General features: G+C 40.1%; 1 protein-coding gene across 1 annotated transcript in view; it reads left to right on the plus strand.

Annotated features, from left to right (window-relative positions):
• WRNIP1 (WRN helicase interacting protein 1) overlaps window positions 1–11,421 on the plus strand; it is a 29,091-nt gene extending 17,670 nt beyond the window's left edge. Inside the window, exons 4-7 of the mRNA XM_068932003.1 lie at window positions 2,303–2,514; window positions 9,290–9,445; window positions 10,077–10,156; window positions 10,655–11,421. Of these exons, the coding sequence (XP_068788104.1) occupies window positions 2,303–2,514; window positions 9,290–9,445; window positions 10,077–10,156; window positions 10,655–10,930 (724 nt within the window). The 3' untranslated portion in view covers window positions 10,931–11,421. The remainder of the gene's footprint in view (window positions 1–2,302; window positions 2,515–9,289; window positions 9,446–10,076; window positions 10,157–10,654) is intronic.
• Window positions 11,422–18,900: the final 7,479 nt, after the last annotated feature.

An 18,900-nucleotide genomic window follows, 5' to 3' on the forward strand; every position in this document is an offset into this window, starting at 1 on the left:
TGGTATATGCGAAGTGTTTGTTTGCTTAGTGTGCAGCATGTTTGTTTTTATTCCTTGTCGATTGACGTATTAGCAGCAGGATGTCTGTGTGTAGTGCCTGGTGGATTTTTAAAAATAGCCTTTCCTTTCTTTGCAGGTAATGAGACACTTGCTGGCTTGCTTCAGTGCATATAGCAAAACCCTGTGCCCATCTGTAGCACTGATGGGTGAACGTTGCTCCTTGATTTTCAGGGAAATTGATGTATGAGATACTTGACTGAATAAAGGCACTGTGTTATTGTAGCCTGCTGCTTCCCCATTCAAATGCCAAGAAGGTATTTGAAGCATCTTGGAGAAAGTGCAGTTATCTTGGAGTGACTGAGCGTGTATGTGATCTTTTTTTTCCAGTAACTTTAATGATTGCATGAGAAGTAGAGATGGAAATAAAAAAAATACAAGGTGGGTTGTGTGTAGATAGATTAAGAAACTTAGTTTTCCTACAGGATATGTGGTTCCTGCTGCCTACTCTCTCCAGCATGGTTTATGGCCCTAGAGGGCATTTGTCTACTTTTACTTTTGCAGTGATGTAGAATAAGATTGCAGCTCTGCAAGCTGTGGCCCTCTCGCAGGTGGACATGAGAGGACTCAAATACTGCCTGGCTGAGGTTTCTGCAGCCTCCAATGTCTTTTTCTTTTGTGTGATGAATGCAAAGTCTGTTTGCAGGGAGGAAGGTGTTCATAGAGGAGGGAAGTAGATTAAGTTTACCTCTTTGCAGAGAGTTCTTCCTGCTTAGGCTTGCACAGTGAGCATTTAGTATTACAGGAGTAGAGAGAAAAAGTTACCAGCAGCTAAAGTTGCCTTTCTCACTACTACTGACTGGTATGGAATAAGAGGGGAAGTTTAGGGCTGCTCATGTACCTGTAGTTGCAGAACTGCTTGTAGCTGTTGTACAGTTAACAAAGACATTTTTCATAACCTCATAAAGAACCAGGCCAAATATTGAACATCAGTGGATTTGTGCATCTGGGAACCTTGGCATTGCTTCTGTGTGTACCACTGATAATAACAGTAATAAATCTTTCCAGTAACTGAAGTGCAGTGATGTAGGTGAATTCCCAGTTATTTGGTGCTCCATAAGAAACTGCCTCTCTCTCCAAGCTCTGTGCGGCAATCCCCAGATGATACATGTCACTGTTGATTTTAAATCTTGTTACTGGAAGTTAGGGCCATTATTTTTAGCATGCTTTAGCTCCACTAGCTTCTGTTTTCAAAACAAATCAGTTGTATCCTCTGACGGCAAACGTCAACCTTACCCATAATTAAAGTTTGAGAGTCAAATCCTCAAGAGTATGTATATGGAGTATGTAGAGCAGAATCGGTTTGCCCATACACCCTGTCAGTGAGTACTGCAGCCCAGTGAATGAAAACCTGGAGAAAGAGCTGGAGGACTTGAGTTGCTTTCCCAGCTTTGCCATAAACCTGCTATGAGATCTCACCTTTTGCTGCATCTCTCAACTCTTCCTGTCTTGTTCATTTATAGTGTGGGCTTACAGGAGTTTGGCCTTTTTATTATGATGGATTTGTGTGGTCTTGGCACTCTTAAAGCAGTATATGAGAAGAATCGTGACTTCCATGCCCTGGGATACCTTTTCTTTGGGCTCCAGGTTTTTTTTTTTGTTGTTGTTGTTTTTTGGTATCCCAGTGACTAAATCTTAATACCTGTTACAATTTCAGAAAAGGGTGTAGGATGTGTATGTGCTTTACAATGTGAATAGTACTTTAGTTGTTGTTTTTAAAAGGATGTCTAATAACGTCTCTCTCTGGCAGTAGCAGTTAGTTTAAGAACTGGTGTTAATTGCCTTGTACCTCACTATTGTCTTGTGCATTTGGATAGCTTCCTACCTTTTCATTGTCTTTTAGCCAGGGAATTTTAAGTGCTAGCTATGAAATGCTGGCAGAGTAAAACCTTGTGATGTTCAACTAACTGTGCCAGAATTGGGCTTTTGTCAAAAGCCTAATCCCGCTTTCTACTGAACTTAATGAGACCGGGCAATCTCAAGAAAAAACAAGGAAGTATGGAAATAGATGAGAGCTCTTACCCCATCTTTTACATATGCCATTGTATTTAACATGCATTGGGCAGGAAGAGGAGGGGTTAAGTCACGTAGTGTTCTCCAAGGCTCTGCAATACCAAAAAATGACAGAATGAGTTAAGAACAAAAACCAAGCTGCCTCTCAGCAAGCTTTGCAAAGAAATGTAACCTCCGGCCACAATGAAAGGAGTGTGATGTGGGATAACACTGTGGGATTATTTTATTGCAGATTCCCCGTGTACATAGAGAAGAAGGCTCTGAGTACCCTGGCCTACCTTTGTGATGGTGATGCAAGGACTGGATTGAATGGACTTCAGTTAGCAGTTCAGGCCAGATTAGCAGCAGGGATTACCAAAGGTTGTTCTGCAGATGGAGTTCTGATAACAGAAGAGCATGTAAAGGAAGGACTACAACGATCTCATATACTCTATGACCGAGCAGGTGAGTGCCTGACAACAGATACTGTGCCACAGAGTAGGAACTGGGGAAATGATTTAATTCTGTGCAAGTATTTTCTTTCCCTTTCCAGTTGTTGTTTAAATGTTTAAACAATGGTCTTAAAAATGTTTTTTAACTGGGAAGAGGGCTTAGAATTTTCTATCATTGTATCAGTTTATGTACATGCATAAAAGTCCGTGGGGAATTTCCTTTCCGTAGGTCGAATCAAATAGGATCTGTTGCCTTTCTTCCTCAGTGTCAGGACTGCAAATTTATCTTGAGAACTGAGAGTCAAGATGGGTTCCCTCAGTTTAACCTTTCTTCCATGCACAGTGTTATCAGACTTAAGCTTGGCTTGCCAAATACTTTGCATAAATTCCAGCCCCCGAGGAGGAAAACCTGGCAAAGGAGGACCAAATCAGCTACAAGAAACCCTTCCGGCCTCTGTAGCCCAGCAAAAGCCATGTAAATTGAGAATGGAAGACGGGATTTAGAAGCTTGGTCAGCTTTGGCAGTCAGTTGGCTGATTTGCAGTAGTCATGCAAAAGTACTCCGGTTTGCCAAATGATTTCAGTTAATCAGAATTGTATGATTTTTTTTTTTTTTAATTTTGTTGGGCAGATCAAGGTGTGACTTTTACATACTTGGTTTTGTGCTACGGAGCGTGCTTCACAGAATCACAGAATCGTTTAGGTTGGAAGGGACCTCTGGAGATCATCTAGTCCAACCTCCCTGCTCAAGCAGGGTCACCTAGAGCATATTTCCCAGGATCACATCCAGACGGATTTTGAATATCTCCAGCGAAGGAGACTCCACCACCTCTCTGGGCAACCTGTTCCAATGCTCAGTCACCCTCACAGTGAAGAAGTTTTTTCTCAGGTTTAGGTGGAACTTCCTGTGGTTGAGTTTCTGCCCGTTGCCTCTTGTCCTGTCGCTGGGCACCACGGAGAAGAGGCTGGCCTCATCCTCTTGAGGCTCCCCCTTCAGATACTTGTACACGTTGATGAGATCGCCTCTCAATCTTCTCTTCTCCAGGCTGAACAGGCCCAGCTCTTGCAGTCTTTCTTCATAGGAGAGGTGCTCCAGCCCTCTAATCACCTTTGTAGCCCTCCGCTGCACTCTCTGCAGGAGTGCCATTTTCTCCAGTAGTGCCTTCCTATTTTCTATGTGTATGTTAAAGTTGATTTGTTTGTTCTGAAGTCCATGTGGGGTTCTAAGCGGCAGGCCAGTAGGTCTCTTCAGCGAGAGAACATCTACACATATGTCAGGATTTGTCTCTTAAGAAGTGTTGATACACAAAGCCCTGCTGAAGGTGCTCAGGAAGAGTTAGGAAATATTTGTACATGAAGGGATTTCTCTCCCCTCTTTCCCACTCATTTCAGGGAAACACTGGGACATGATGGTAAAAGACAGGGTAAGGTCTAGAGCCTACAGGTATACGTGAGGTAAGAGATGGAAGCAGAGCCCCGCATAGCCACTGTCATGCCTTCTACTTGCATCTTTCCAGACGTGATCTTCTGTTTGCCTGCTCTCCTGCAGCTGAAGGAACCTGCTTCCCTTATCAGAAGGATCCCTGGAGGAAAATGGGAATCCTGTGACTGACAGAAGAGTCTGAGAGAAGGTCTCTCACTTACCAGGCATCAAAAACTGAAGTTTAGAGGACAGTAAAATAAGATGCCAGCTCCTTCTGAGGACTGTAGCTGTTAAAAAATATATATATATTGTTCTGCCAGATAAAACCACTTTTTGAGATGCAGCATTCTGAAGTACTTTATATTTCTTTTCTCTTTTTCATACCAGTTGCTGTGATGAAGCAGTGGTTGTACTGAAATGTTGACCTAAAAATTACTTTCCCTTTAGAGTACAGCGGTGGTTCTAAACTGTAATAGTTTGTAGTTCTGCACTAAGGTTCCCACCACCATGTGTCCACCTGGTAGCTTCCAAGGTGTTGGTTCCATGGTAGAACAAAGAGGGTAGACACCAAGGAGTCTGACCTAAAACCTCCTTCCGAGCAGGATTCCTGCTCACCACTTAAGAGGTGCAGGTTCATGTAGAGAAGGTTGCATGGTGAAACTATTTGTTCTTTAAGGTCGTTCGAGTATTAAGATCTGAGGGATTACATGGTGAAGAAGAAGAGGTAGTTTGGAGAGGAGGAGGTTTATTTTTGGAGGGTTGGAAATCTTCCATTGCACTGCTATCCCTTTGAAAGTCTTGGAAGTGCTCACATTCACAGTAATATCTTATTTGAAAACCTGAGCGGTTTGCTTTATTTTTAGAGTTGCTTTTTAAGGCAAAGAATTTTGTAGCTTGCTTAGGGCAGGTCACATCTAAATGCATTTAAGGATTCCTCATGTGATACCCACTCCTACTAAATTTGTTACTTGGCAATTTAGACATCACAGAAGTTGGCCATTATAGCTTTTTAAGTTAGGGTTAAAAAGTAGAAATTGAGTATTAGGGATTAGGAGAGTCCCCTTGATTGTGTGTGCTAGTTCTTCAGCAATGCTTGCATCACTGTGCATTTTAGTGTCCAATGATTATGGCAAGCAATATCTGGAGGACGGATTCATTTTTATTTTTCACTATATTTGATATGCTTGATTAACTGTCACTACTCAAAACCTGTGATGAGAGATTTCTAGAGGTTATTTATAACATATGTGTATGCGTCTCTTCAGCCTTCTTATTACAAAAAGAAAATGATGGCTAATTGTTCAGAAAAGGTCAGCTAGGCACATACTGATATGGTGGCAGTCAGGAAGCAGAGGATAGGCGAGGGGAAGGAGGAGAAAAGTTGTATGGGGTATGTGGCAGAAAAGGGAGGAGGAAGGGGAAAACCTGACCAGTTTACTGAGCGTGACTTGCTTGTGCTTTGTAATTTTTTTGTCAGCTCCCTTGTGTGTTTGCTCTCGCCTTGTGGTACGTGACATGCAGGACTCTTTTTGTGGCTGTTGCTTCTGTATCTCCTCTGCCTGTTCCCTCAGTTAGAGGTGTCACAGAGTGCCTGTTCTTGAGGCTTGCGTCCAGTCTAGGTAGCACTTGCTCTGCCCCTTCTCTGTGACAGAAATCGTTTGAGCTTTGGGTAAGTTTTTTTGTCAGACTTTTTCAGAAATGAGTGTTAGAGGGGAGAGTTGTTTTTCTGGAATGTATGAATGCCAAAGAGCCTGGTGGTAAATATGGCCACAGTAGTAGGTTGTCTGCATACATCACTTTACAAAATGTCTTTCTTCTGGAGGGTAACCGGTGTCCTAGTTGACTGCTTCTGTCCATGTTAGAGATAGCTAGTGGTGCTTTATGTATTAAGTGCTTCTGGATAGAGCCTGCTGTATACATTAAAATATTTTGTAGCGTGTTTTAACTAAGACTTTTTGTAAAACAGTTCTTTGTGATAGAATCCACAATGCTCCAATAAAGTGGTTCTACCTCACAAGATGAAGGGATATGATGCTGTCTAACCATGAGAGCAGCAGCATACTTTTGAGTGTAGTGTGTTCGCTTAGCAAGCACCAGATAAGTAGTGTTCAGTCAGAGCTGTGTAAATACAGAGTTCTGATTTTACTTTGTTATCTATTTTTACTCAGCTTGGGCAAAATTTAACAAAGGTAAGTAGTGCGATGTTCTTCTGTGCACTTTTACCAAGTAGTCTAGGAGGAAAATTACTCATAATCCAGTCATGAGGCAGTGGTGTTGATCTTGGGCACATGTGCCCAAGAAAGATCTTTGCACAGAAAATCTGTGCATGTTAACTGATAGGAGAGAGAAACAGCTCTAGTGAGACTTTACTGTCAGAGGCAGCCTGCAGCCCTCACAGTGTGAGTGAAAATACATTTTTAAATTATATTCTAGCTTTTAATTACAGGGGGGTTTTTTGTTGTGATTTCCAGAGAAAATGTTGTAGCGACTGAATTCAATTAATGTTAACAACAGATGGACAAAGGATTGGACAATCCTTTGGACATGCAACAGATGGACAATGGATTTTTAAGACAGAGTTGTGTCATCTCCTCTTCCTGTTACGTATTGTGGCTTAGGCTTAACGCTGTTTTAGCAGCAAATAGCAAGGATAAATATCAGAATAATTGCAAGGTTTTGTCTTGTCATTTATGTGGTAGTGTAGCTTTGGCTGTTAAAGGCTGTGAATATATTAAACTGAAGAAAGAGTTATTACTTCTATAAAGTGGAAACACCTTGAGATGGCTGTTCCTTCCTCTTACACAGAGGAGGAGAGAAAACATGTCTCGTTTCATAGTGTTTGTATGTCACCTTCATTGTGTTCTGCAGAGCCTGAGAGAGATGCTTTTTTACCCATGCTGTTGTTGCTCTAGTCTTTCTTCCAAGGCTTTCTTCTAGTCTTTATCCAGGAGCAGTTGATGTTTATCTTTGACTAAGACAGACAGAAAATAATGGGAGATAGGGACTGCTGTTTTACTTTTGCGCATTGCTTAACAAGTCCAGACATAAACTGCAGTCAGTGAATGAGGCCTTTTCCTTGTCTATTACAAATAAGGCTTTAGATAAACTACCATCTCCTTAGATAAATCAGCAGGGAAATTCTTTGTTAAGAGATTTAAGGGCACAAAACTGAGAGTCAACAAGATTTATGTATCGATATCTGTTAGACACTTTAGAAAATCCTAGCCACCACCAAGCCCCTTGCGAAGTATCTTGTTTCTCTTAGGAAAGATATTTGCTTATGTGGGAACCTGATAGAACAAATGTATTTTGATTCCAGAAACTCTTCAAAGTTTTGATTTCAGGAGGCATCCAGGATGCAGAACAATGATAGATCACTTACTCTAAACTAAATTCTTAAGGCCAAAATCTGTACTTGGGCTAACCCGCCTGAGAGACAGAGTTAATAAACAAAGGTCTAAATAGAAGAGTTATCGAAATTTTTTTTTTTTTAACAGTTTCAGGCACCTGACTGATAAAATATCAAAACTATATATTTAAAAAAGAAACAAAAGCCTTTTGTCAGATACATGTAGCTGTATTCTTTTCCTGTAATTGAAACTCATTTTAAGTACAATTCCACATTTTTCTTGAAGACCAAGCCTATTGTATAACTACTGTTATTGTATAGATGACTCAGTCACCCACACTGACTTTGTGAGGAGGGGAATAAAGGGATAAGTCTTTTCCTTTTCTAAGCCATATCTGAAATACTCTTCAGATATGCATCTCTAGACCTAGCCTATCTACTGGCTTCCTTCTGCCTATCCAGCTGGTTCCAAGAATGACATGTTCCAGTAGCCCAAACAGTGTATAAAAGCATTTCAGCCAAAAAAAGCTGGGCAAGTGCAGCCTGTCAAGATATTTAAAGGCCATCTTCTTTACTTTTAAGAGACCAAGAGAGACGCCTCTTTCAAGAGGATGATGTGAGTTCAGCTGCTTGGGTTTATTGCTGCGAACCCAAGTGTTATGACAGAGCGCAGACATGCTCTTTATGTTGGCGTGATAATGACTGCATACTGCGGGGCTCTTTGTGTGGAGTTCAATTAAAAATAGCTGTCTTCAGGCTGCATATTCCAGAAGCCCACACTTGGAGTTCCCGCAGAATCGCACTGCAGTGTTAACCATAACAGAGGAAGATGGGCCCAGTTTCTGACCTGGAGGATGAAAGTCTTACTGACTTTCAAAGGAGCAGTTGCAGCCGTTTGGGGGCTTTGGTTTTCAAACTCATGTGCATGGCTTTTTTTTATGCAGAGCCCGCAAATGACAATAGCGTGTTCTGACACAGCCCTAGAGCTGTAAATCCTTTTGGCTGTCAGAGGAAGAGAAATCTAACAGATGGTTGTGTATGCAGCCAGTTGCCTTTATAGTACACAGCTAGCTGTGAGCCAAGGAATGCCAAGCACTTCAAAAAATAAAAAAGCAGATTGTATGAAAAGCTTAAAAACAATATGCCAGCAAAGTATTCTTACAAGACTGAATAAAAGAAATGCAGCCAGCTGCGTGAAGAAAATTTGCAAGTAGGAAGGCTCTCAGTCAGTATTCTTTATTTTGCCCCTCTATTTTTAGCTGTAGCCCTGAAAGATCTGTGGAGTGATATTGTTTCTCCTTGGAGTCCATATTTAATCTTATATTAAACTGTAACGTTAAAAAAATTTCCTTGTAAATTATTTGGTCCTCTCATCGCTGTATTTAGCAGTCCTGCACTTCAGGTCATTGGGGTTTTTTTGTTTTGTTTTCTCTGCTTTTTTGTTTAAGCTGCTTACAGTTTTCATTACTCTGCTAGCAATTCCAATGTCCGCAACAGAACCCACCATTTCATAGGAGGTTGCAATGGTTGTATGATGTGATTCTGTTTCTTCCAGAATGTATAATATGATATCATTGTAAATCCACAGCAAAGTGGATAATTCTTTATGCAGTGCTGCCTTCTGACTGGTTTATATGTGCTCATACCTTCTTCTTTGTCAGTTAGAATACATTTATGTAGGGTCTCCTTCCTAATTGCTTAAGATGTCTCTTTTATTTTTTTTCTTCAAGGAAAGGTCATTATAGTATCAAAAAAACAAATTCTTTGCCTTGCGCATTTAAAAAGAAACCACCCTCCTTTTCATCTGATGTTGCTCTGTTATGCTTATGTATTTAGTGAAACGATTCACATGGCAAAATATGACGGTATTGAAGATAGTCATGAATGCCATGGTCATGTATGCATGAGAAGAACTTGAAAAAGCTGGTTATGTTTATTTACTATGATCTAGTAAAGAATATTCTGTTCCTTTAAATCTGTTTACTGTGTATCTCTACCCACCTCCTTCCTAAACAGGAGAAGAACATTACAATTGCATCTCTGCCTTGCATAAGTCTATGAGAGGTTCAGATGAAAATGCTTCCCTTTACTGGCTTGCTCGAATGCTTGAAGGTGGTGAGGATCCACTCTATGTGGCAAGGAGGCTGGTGAGGTTTGCAAGTGAAGATATTGGTAGGTATTTGCAGTAATTTATGCTGGAATATTATGGTGAATTAAGATCTGCCTCAGGTTTCTGCTTTCCAGAGGCAGGTGTTTGGAAAAAAAATCTGCTATGGGTGCAACAGAAACAAAATAATGAAGTGCACCACCTACCCTGCCTTGCAAACTTCAGGCTTGATAGTCTGAACTTGATAGATTACCTAATTGTAAGGCATCTTGAGTGACTAGACTTATCTAAACTAATAGATGCAGCAAGAATTTTAGCAGGGATATGGTGGCTGAAGAGTTGTTAGATCTGGGGAAGCTATATCTGTATAACAGTATTTCCCTTTCCAAAAAAGTAAATGAATTTCATACCACCTGCTACTGCTCAGGCTGCCACCATGTGGCAACAGATTCAGTCTGTAAATCATACCTGAATTTTAGACTTCTTTTTGGGGGGGAGGGGGGCAGAGGAAGAAGATTGCGGACGGAGGGAGTGCATCTTGTGCACTAAAAAATATCATACCTGAAGTTCCACCATCTGAAAAAGCTACTTTGAAATGTGCATGGATAACCTTCCATCTTACAGGAAGAAAAAAAAGCTAGATGGTGACTAAAGCAAACTGACTTTAATTTGCTTTCATCTAATTCCTTTGTGTAGGGCTGGCAGATCCTTTGGCTTTAAGTCAAGCAGTTGCTGCTTATCAAGGTTGTCACTTTATTGGAATGCCAGAATGTGAGGTAAAGGTTCCATTCCATTCATTCACTGGTTTGAGAGCTCTGTTAATTGCAAAATGTAGTTGTAATTATAAAAAGAAACAGAGATCGGAAAGACAAGGCAAACTTAATTATTCATTCAGTGCACCATTTCTCTGGCTAGTAACAGAACATCATAGCTCTTAAGATAGATGCTGTAGTTTAAAATACACTTCAGTGCATATTTACTGTTAAAGTTGATATTTTAACTAACTTCATTTTGTTCTGCTGGTCTTGTTTTCTTTCTGTTATAATTAAAATCATATATTCTGATGTTCTGAATTAGCCATTCTTCTCTAGGAGCCAAAATCACAAAGAACAGTGTTGTTGTTAAATTATAATATTCCTATTGTAGTAGCAGATGGAAGTCAGTTAAAAACATGGGCCCAGTCATGCTGTCCTACACAAACAATCTGGACAGCAGTCCTTTTCCAAAAGAAATTGAAAGAAGTCATTTAACATTTTTATTTTTCTGGTTTCCAGGTAATTCTTGCACAATGTGTAGTCTATTTTGCCAGAGCACCAAAGTCCATAGAGGTATACAGGGCATACAGCAATGTCAAAGAATGCCTGAGAATGCACACGGGGCCCCTCCCGCCTGTTCCACTGCACCTGAGAAATGCCCCAACAAAGCTCATGAAGAACTTGGGCTATGGTAAAGGCTATAAATACAACCCCATGTACAAGGAACCTGTAGAGCAGGACTATCTGCCAGAAGACTTGAAAGGAACAAACTTCTTCAAGGAACGAAAAACGTGATAGCCTTGGTCTGAATTTTTTTGATTTTGACGCATATGTTTGTACTGGGACAAAAATTTGCCTTCTAGTTTCAGCCGCGTATCTCTGGGGTTGAAAAGTATTAAACCACTGAGCCTTTGAGACACTGTCTTATCCTTCTGGTTGTACCATTGCTGTTCCTGAAGTGTTTCGTAAATAATTACAGCTGTGCAATGTAGAAATGCAGAAGTAAGCTTTATCAGCACAATAGTGTCACCCTCTAGTTCAGATGAACCAGAGAAAAAATATACATTTCTAGCTCTTTCTGTGAGACAAGGAATATTGTCCTGCTGCTTTTTAAAATCGGTATCTATTTGAGATTTTGAGAATGTGTATTTTCCAGAAAAAGGGTAAATTGCCCCCCAGCTAAAATATGGTAAACAAAATGTAATTACAATGTAATACTTGCTTATACAATGTTCCAGAGACTACTTTTGTACAACAATGTTTATTAAACCAATAAGTTGTGGAAAGCAGTGTCTATGCATTTGTTTAAATATTCTTATGACAGCAGTGTGGTTTTGGAAGTTTGAGGTTCCTTTAATTTTATCATCCCTACTTTACACAACAAGTTTAAATGATTTTGGAAGTAGAGCAGTCATGAAAATGGCTGAATTATGTTAGTTTTTGAAGTTCTGTCACTTAAAATTTTTATCATATGATGACATTTTGGGAAGTGCTTTTGGAAAAGAGACAATATTTCGAGTTGTGCAACCGCAGTTCTTTTAGCTTTGAATCAGAAAGCTGAGAGGTACAAACTGACTTCCTGCTGTTATAACAAAGAATTTGGCTTCCTCTTCCTTCTGAAAGCATATCCACATCCAAGATTGCTGTTGACTGAACATTTCAGTAGGTGAAACATGGCACTGGCCCTGATGTCGACAACATTCCTTCATTTAAACGCTAATTCCTCCTCCCACCCTTCCATAAGGGTGCAATGTTTCATAAGCGTGCAATGTTTTAGTGTTGGAAAGCTAGTGATTGCTAAAACAGCATATGACTGTGCTATCTAGCAGTTGGGTAGCAGAAGACCATGTTCAGCTAGCATTACAGCAGATAATTAGCTAAAAAAATGTCAGTACTGAAATGGTGAATAGCCACTGGGACAACGGTCTACATTTGTCAAAGTGCTATGGAATAATCTGGCCACAACTAATTGGGATGTGTGTCTTGTCTTGGCTGAGAATTATTACCTACACAGTAGCACAGTGCAATTACAGCTAAATTTGCTCAGTAATTACTCAGGAGTTAGTTGCTAAATACCCAATATACCTGCAGCATCAGGCCTATACTGGTTACCTGACAGATGTCAAGGTTTCCTATCCTGATACAGCTTAGTTTGTAAAATGTGATGAGATCAAATCTTGAAGTGTTTTAGGTATGTATGTTATGAGACTTTTTGATTATTGTCTTCTCTTGTCTAAAGGGCATCTGTATTGCAAATCATTTTGGTTGCATGTGATTTTTGTGTGTCCTCCCAGCTTGATAGGCTTAATAAGTTCCCCTCCATGAAAAAATGTAGGATTTAAGCCAAGAATCCCAGTGTAACTTTTAAATGTTTCAGAAATTAAACCCACTGCGTGACACTGTGTGCTGTTGGAGGTTTTGAGTCAGATTGTTTAAACCTTTCTGTGTGTTCTCCTTCCTCAGGTGAGCACCACTGTTTGTTGCAGTAGGTTTATTTAGCAGAGTAAGAGCTACTTCTGTGGTACTACTTTGTGCCCTTTAAAGCTCTGTAGAAAGACTGAAACAGAGGAGAAAGCATGGTTTATATTCATCTAGAATATTCTTGGCAAAATTACTCATTCAACCAACATTCATTTTAATTCTTTAGACACAGGGAATTGATGCAAGTATTTCTTTAAAGGGACCATGATAGCTGACCCCAGCTTGCAAACCAGATCAGAATCATTGGCTGGTAAGCTTAAAGACAATTTTTGTCTTACAGGTATATGAGATGTTGGTGTGCTTCACTTGGATGCAACTGGCAGTTAGAAGTGTTTGGCTAATGCAATCTGAGGTATTTTCCCATTCTTGGCTGCTTCTATTAAGAAAGAGAAAACATCACTGGGTTTTCTTAACTTTGCTAGTACTTGATAAGGCTCAAACTGAACTTATTATCAAGTTTTACCCAATTGAAACTCCAGACTGAAGTTTCTTGCCTGTAGCTGACAGGAATCTTCTATTTTAAGGTCGTCATTCAGTTGTTTAAAACTTGATCAAACTCTGCTTGTTATGACAAATTGTGTTCCAGGTGTTGTAGTAAAAGTTGCATAGAAGTGTTGCAGAGCAGTACTCGATGTGCTTTGTCCCACATGTAGCTCTGAACCTTCTCCATCAGAAGGTGTAGTACCCTGTGCTCTGAAGCAGCTTCTTGATGTTTTGGAAGCGGACCTGAAGAGACTCCTCCGTTTTTTTTGCGCTTGGCAAGACTTGCTAGAATTTGGCTGATAGGGTATCTGTCAGCCAAGAAAGTCTGTGGCTGTACAGGCTATAGCCAGTCTAGCTCTTCACAGATTGCTTTCTCTGCACTATCTCCTGAGTTGTTGCAGGCTGTAGCAAAATTGAAAATGGTAGCAGTCTCTCCTGTGTTCTCAGTGCTCCTGTGATGGTCCTCTCTCTTTCCTACTGGGAGGGTGCAGAGGAAGGAAGTTGGTATTTCTGGGCATGCGGGTGAAATGAAAACTAAGGTATGCTGCTGTTTGGAGAGAGTAGAAATGATGTGCTAAAAAAGCCTGCAGGTAGAACAAAGTAATTAAAAGCAGTTATTGACTGCAGCTGCTTGGCCCCTTGATTGCAGACTAGGAATTACTGTATCGGTAGAAGCAAGAACTGGAGGTGTCCAGGAACTGCAACAGAGCTGTATAATCTGTGCAACAAATATATTGGTTTTCAAGTCAAAGACAATCTGGGGATGATACTTAAGCATTTTCAGTACATAATATGAGTTGTGGTTCAAGCAAATGCTATTTTTTCTGCTGTAGTCTGTGTAGGCTTTGGTTTTCCTTTAAATACTCAGTCCACGCTACTTTCTCCCCCATCTTGCCTCTGAGCATTTGTGCATTCTCTATACAGAGTTACGCTGATAGCTTTCCCTGACCTGGCAGTCTCGCTTTCTGTTGTTTGAAAGGAGGCAACGTCAGCCCATAGCCCTATGCAGAGCGTGAGTCTCTTCACCATCTACAGCCTCACACCTCCAACTGCAACATGTGACATGATAACGCAAGTACAATTTTATTATGATGTGATGATAAGGAAAGAGGGTGAGGGCTCTGCTTTCTATATTTCCCTATTGATGGTGGGGCTATGCTTATACATAGATCAAAGTGCAAACTCTAAGAATGGCAGAAAAAAATGTTCAAGTCAGATACACAGTGAAGGTAATAAACGAAGTGAACTTTATTAATAGATAAGGTATGATTTAAATGGATGTGTGGGGTTGGAGATGTAGGGTAGGGATTATCTTTCCTGTACCTATATAAAGAGTTATGCAATAATAGAAGTTGCAGGAGACAGTTCTGTTAAATGCACATGAAGGATAAATCTTCATTCCTGGTATTTCAGAGGAAGTACCATAACTGTAAATGGTGTATGTTAAGCCTTTCAGCTGTGTAGCAGGAGAGTTGTGTGTTACCTAGTAAAAAATAGCTGAGATGGGTGAAACCTTAACATGCCTGTGTCCTTTTCTTTTTTTAGTGAATAATTATGATGTCTATCCCATAATAAAGATTAACCGAACAGGAAAAAACATTCTGAGAAAAAAAAAAAAAAAAAAAGCAATGAGGATCTTCAGGGAATCATAAAATGTATGAAACTAAAGATTGTACTTGAAGGGGAAGAATTTCTGACAGTTTGTAAAACTTTTCCAGAACCTTTCATGATACAGTGATAGTCAGGAAATCACTATTCATAGCGCTCTGGAATGATATGCAAGATAGTCATCTGTCAGACTGTGGTGAATGATTAACACTTATGCAAGAAGTAAGGCTTACTATATCTGAGAGGGCTTAATTATTACCATTTACATCTGTTGAGTGCATATGAGAAGTCATTGCCTAAAACAGAGGATATATTGGCTTCGTTAGTGGGTTATGATTATTTTTTCAAGACCGATTTAACTCAAGATTTACTTACTAATGGTCATTGAAGACAGTACCAAAAACGTACATTTATTTTGCTGTTACGGGCTAATCTTTGGAGGACAATAGGTGCTGCTATTTGATAGCAGAGGGCTAGCAGAGGGCATTCCTGGTACATGCTTATGGGGAAGGCTAGGCAGGGGATTTAGGGATGAAGAATATCAGCAAAATGTGTACATAGGTTTAGAGTTACTAGTGAGACATTTCAAAATTTTACTTTCGGTAATGTTAACTTTTAAAAATATCACAAGAGCTTGGTACTACCAAGGTAGTCCAGCTGTAAAATATGTCACAACTATTTTCTTCTGGGTCAGACACATGTCACCAGGGGTTTTGCCCACCAGCAGCCATGTCTTAACAAAGGGTTACACAACTGATAGAGGGCTTGGTATCCCTCCATGGCATCTGATGAGGCCAAGAAGCTGATAATATAGCTGGTTTGTGAAAGCTTTGAGCTGAGCATCTTCCTAAAGACAATCAGGTCCTTTGACCATCTTCATTTACATAAACTGCATGGTGTTCTTTTTAGTCTGTAATTCACTTATTTTTGTTCTTTCTTTGGAGCTTGCTTGTTGCCTGAATTAGTGTGGTAATTAATTAGATTAATATTTTTATTTTCCAAGTCTTCTGAAAGGCATATGGAGTAATTAGGCAAGATGCGGTCATGGTAAGGTCATCCTGAAAGTTTAATGGACTTTGATTCTGTACAAGTCCAGGTTAGGCTAAGTTTTCACAGCATATAGATTTCAGCAAAAAGTCTTATTTTGTGCTCACTTGGGTGTTTTTGAGTGCTGTGTGAAGGAACACAGGGAAAGGATGGAGCTAGAGGTACAGAACTCCCATTTGCAGAATATAGCTGAATCTACACTGAGGAGCAATGGGGTGAGGAGACACCCCTGAAACATTGAATCAGAATAATCCAAACAGCTAGGACCACTGCGATAGTAGCACCACAAGGCTGAAATCAGAGAATTGGGATGGGTGCTTTGGTGCAGGTCTCTGCAAAGTAGCCCTTTCAGGACTGAAGCAGAATAGCCATGATGGGTTTTCCCTCCCCGATCCCCTAGCACACCTCTGAGATGAGCTCGGCCTGTGAGAGCGGGGATTAAGAGGTGTAGCATGGGGTGAGACTGAGTCCTGGATTTCCATAAGTTGTATATTGTTTATTTGATATGGAAGAAGAGGAGGAGGTTTGATCAAACTCTTCCTGTATTCGTCAGAATTACTTTTTTCTACATATATAGTGAGTTTCCCGTGGTGCTTTATACTGTTTCCCTTTTTTCCCCACAAACCAAAACCAGCACCTGCTGACCTGACTATGGAGTCTTCATCAATAATTTCCCAGTGGCAAAAATAGTCTGGGTGACAGTGGGGCAGTGGGAGGAACCTAAGTCAAGTTCGTTCATTGTGTAAATGAACTCTTCAGCGGACCCTGGTCTTTCACCTTCCCACTGCCAGAAGGCCACGCAGGAGGTCTGTGCTCTGTAGGTTTCCTGGCAATGCAACTGTTGTCCTCCAATGGTTCCAACGAAGAGGAAGAAAGCTGCAGCCTTGTTTAGTGTAGCAGTGGAAAGACAAATAGGACAGAAAGCACCTATCGCAATAAACAAGCAGGAAAATATATGCTCCATTTCTTTCTCTTCAGTTTTCTGTAGCTGCTGCTACATGACGGAACAAGATCCAAAGCATTTTTACTAAGTGCTCATGGGGGGGGGGGTGGCTAATACACAGAACACACACGTGGTCTAGACCAGAGGATATTGCCAACAGTCAAGCCAATAGCTCATCTGTTAAATGAGGTGGATGCACACTTATTTTCTGCCTTGTGGAATGAGATTACCGTGTATGCTAGATAGGATGCCTTGTATTCAGTCTCCTTCCCTTACTCCTCCTTTTCCTTGGAAATTCTCTATATCTCCTCTCATGCCCCTATTTCAGAGCAGAGTTAGTCACAGCATCTTTTCCAGAGCTGCAGTAGATGTAAGCAGCCTGTACTCGCCTTTAGAGGGCAACACAGCTTGCCAAAATGTACAGTGGTGCTTTTTCATTCCTTCTTCCAGCGGGCTTCTCTGTCAGTCCTGCATGAAAAGAGGCTATGCTCCATTGTGCTCCGCAGCACAGGAAAACCAGCCGTGCTGTCTAGTGAACTACTAAAATACTGGCAACAGCAAGTTAATATTTCAAAGTCACCATGCCTTGTGGCCTTTTTCCAAGCAAACTATTATTTATCTTTTTCCCTTCCTCCCTATGGTAATTAGCAAGGGTCCTACACTGTAAGCTTCTCTCAGCTCTCTCTCTCTCCCCGTGATGTGTACCTCTTATATTCCCTCTAAAGAGGGTCACCTGCGCTGTTCGGAGAACTCTGTGCTCTATAAACAAGTTCTTCAGGAGCAGGTGCAGTCACAAATTGTCATTTCACTTTGCGCCATTTCCTGTCCCTCTGTAACAGACCGCAGGCAAAAATGTCCATTTCCTCTCAGGATGAGGTGTAAAGTCGCTGCTTAGAGTTGGTAATGCTGCTTTCCAAAAGCAGAAGCCAAGCTCCTGGTGCGATTGCTCCAAAATTCACAAGATAAACAAATGAAATTAAACAAAAAAAAAAAGTATATTTCTTTTCTTCTGCTTTTAAGTGCCTGGGCTTTGCCTTTTGAAGCTCACTTAATGGCTAGAATATACTGTATTGTCACATATTTTGGGTCATATATAAATACATAGGAACATTTAATAGTGAAAGTAAGTATCCTAATATTAAAGATGCTGAGAGTTAACTGATCCATGTAAATTTCTCTCTAGGATGACTTAAAGTAACTGTCCTCCTTATCCAGGATGCAATGTTTACTTTGTAGGAAGGGCAACTTCTTAAATTATATGATTCAGACAGCATCCAAATGGCAGAGCTTTTTTTTAAATTATATTAATGATGTCATCAAAGGGTTATGATGTACAAGCAGCAATACAAAGTCTGGCTTACTCAGCATCTCAAGGTGAGCATATATTGCTCTGAATTTTTGATTATTATAAAACAAGGTCTGCTTAAGAGAGGCCAAAACAGAGACTGAATTCCACCTTCAGTAATTGTGTCTTCCAGTGGAAGAAATTCATGTTGAGCCCTTGCCCTCACTGCAGCTTGGTTTGGGATAGAGAAGTTCATTGTCCTGTACTTACCAGTTCCCTACTAGGAAATTAACTGCAGTTAGACTGACTGTATTTCTCTTTAATGTTACAATCATCTAAATTAATATAAATAAAATATTTTGTATATGTAAAGTATTTTTGTATATTGTGTATGCAGGTGTGTGACTGCTACTAACTAAGAGCAAAGTTAGGTTCCTAATTTTATATTCAGATTTCTGAGATGACATCCTCTCATCTTCCATGTTGTATCTTTAACTCATTAAAGTTATAATTTCATCCTTGCTTCTCAATTAAAACATCTCATACTGAAAATTATCAAGCTTTGTCCTTGGTGAGACCTGTGGTCATTTAGTAGTTCTAAAAATAATGTCCTTTGTAAAAGCTATTTTAAGCAGTATTTTATTTTTTAAACATTATCTGTGAATATAGTTGGCATTCCAGTTTCCTGTTACAATCAGTCCTCATCACTTGTTTTGACAGGAGCACAGGAAAAAAGTATTAAGGAAAAACACTCACTATTACATTACTGTGAGACCTGCAATATGGGAGAGGATAACTCAGCAATAAGTTTGCTAGCTTTTCAAAAAATGGTTGAATTTGAAGAAAGTAGTACTGACTTTATTGAAATTCTTATCTCTTATTCTGTCCGTAGAAAGCAAAATTATTCATTTCAATTTA

This window comes from Struthio camelus, chromosome 2 (assembly GCF_040807025.1).
Source record: "Struthio camelus isolate bStrCam1 chromosome 2, bStrCam1.hap1, whole genome shotgun sequence".
Taxonomy (NCBI): Eukaryota; Metazoa; Chordata; class Aves; order Struthioniformes; family Struthionidae; genus Struthio; species Struthio camelus.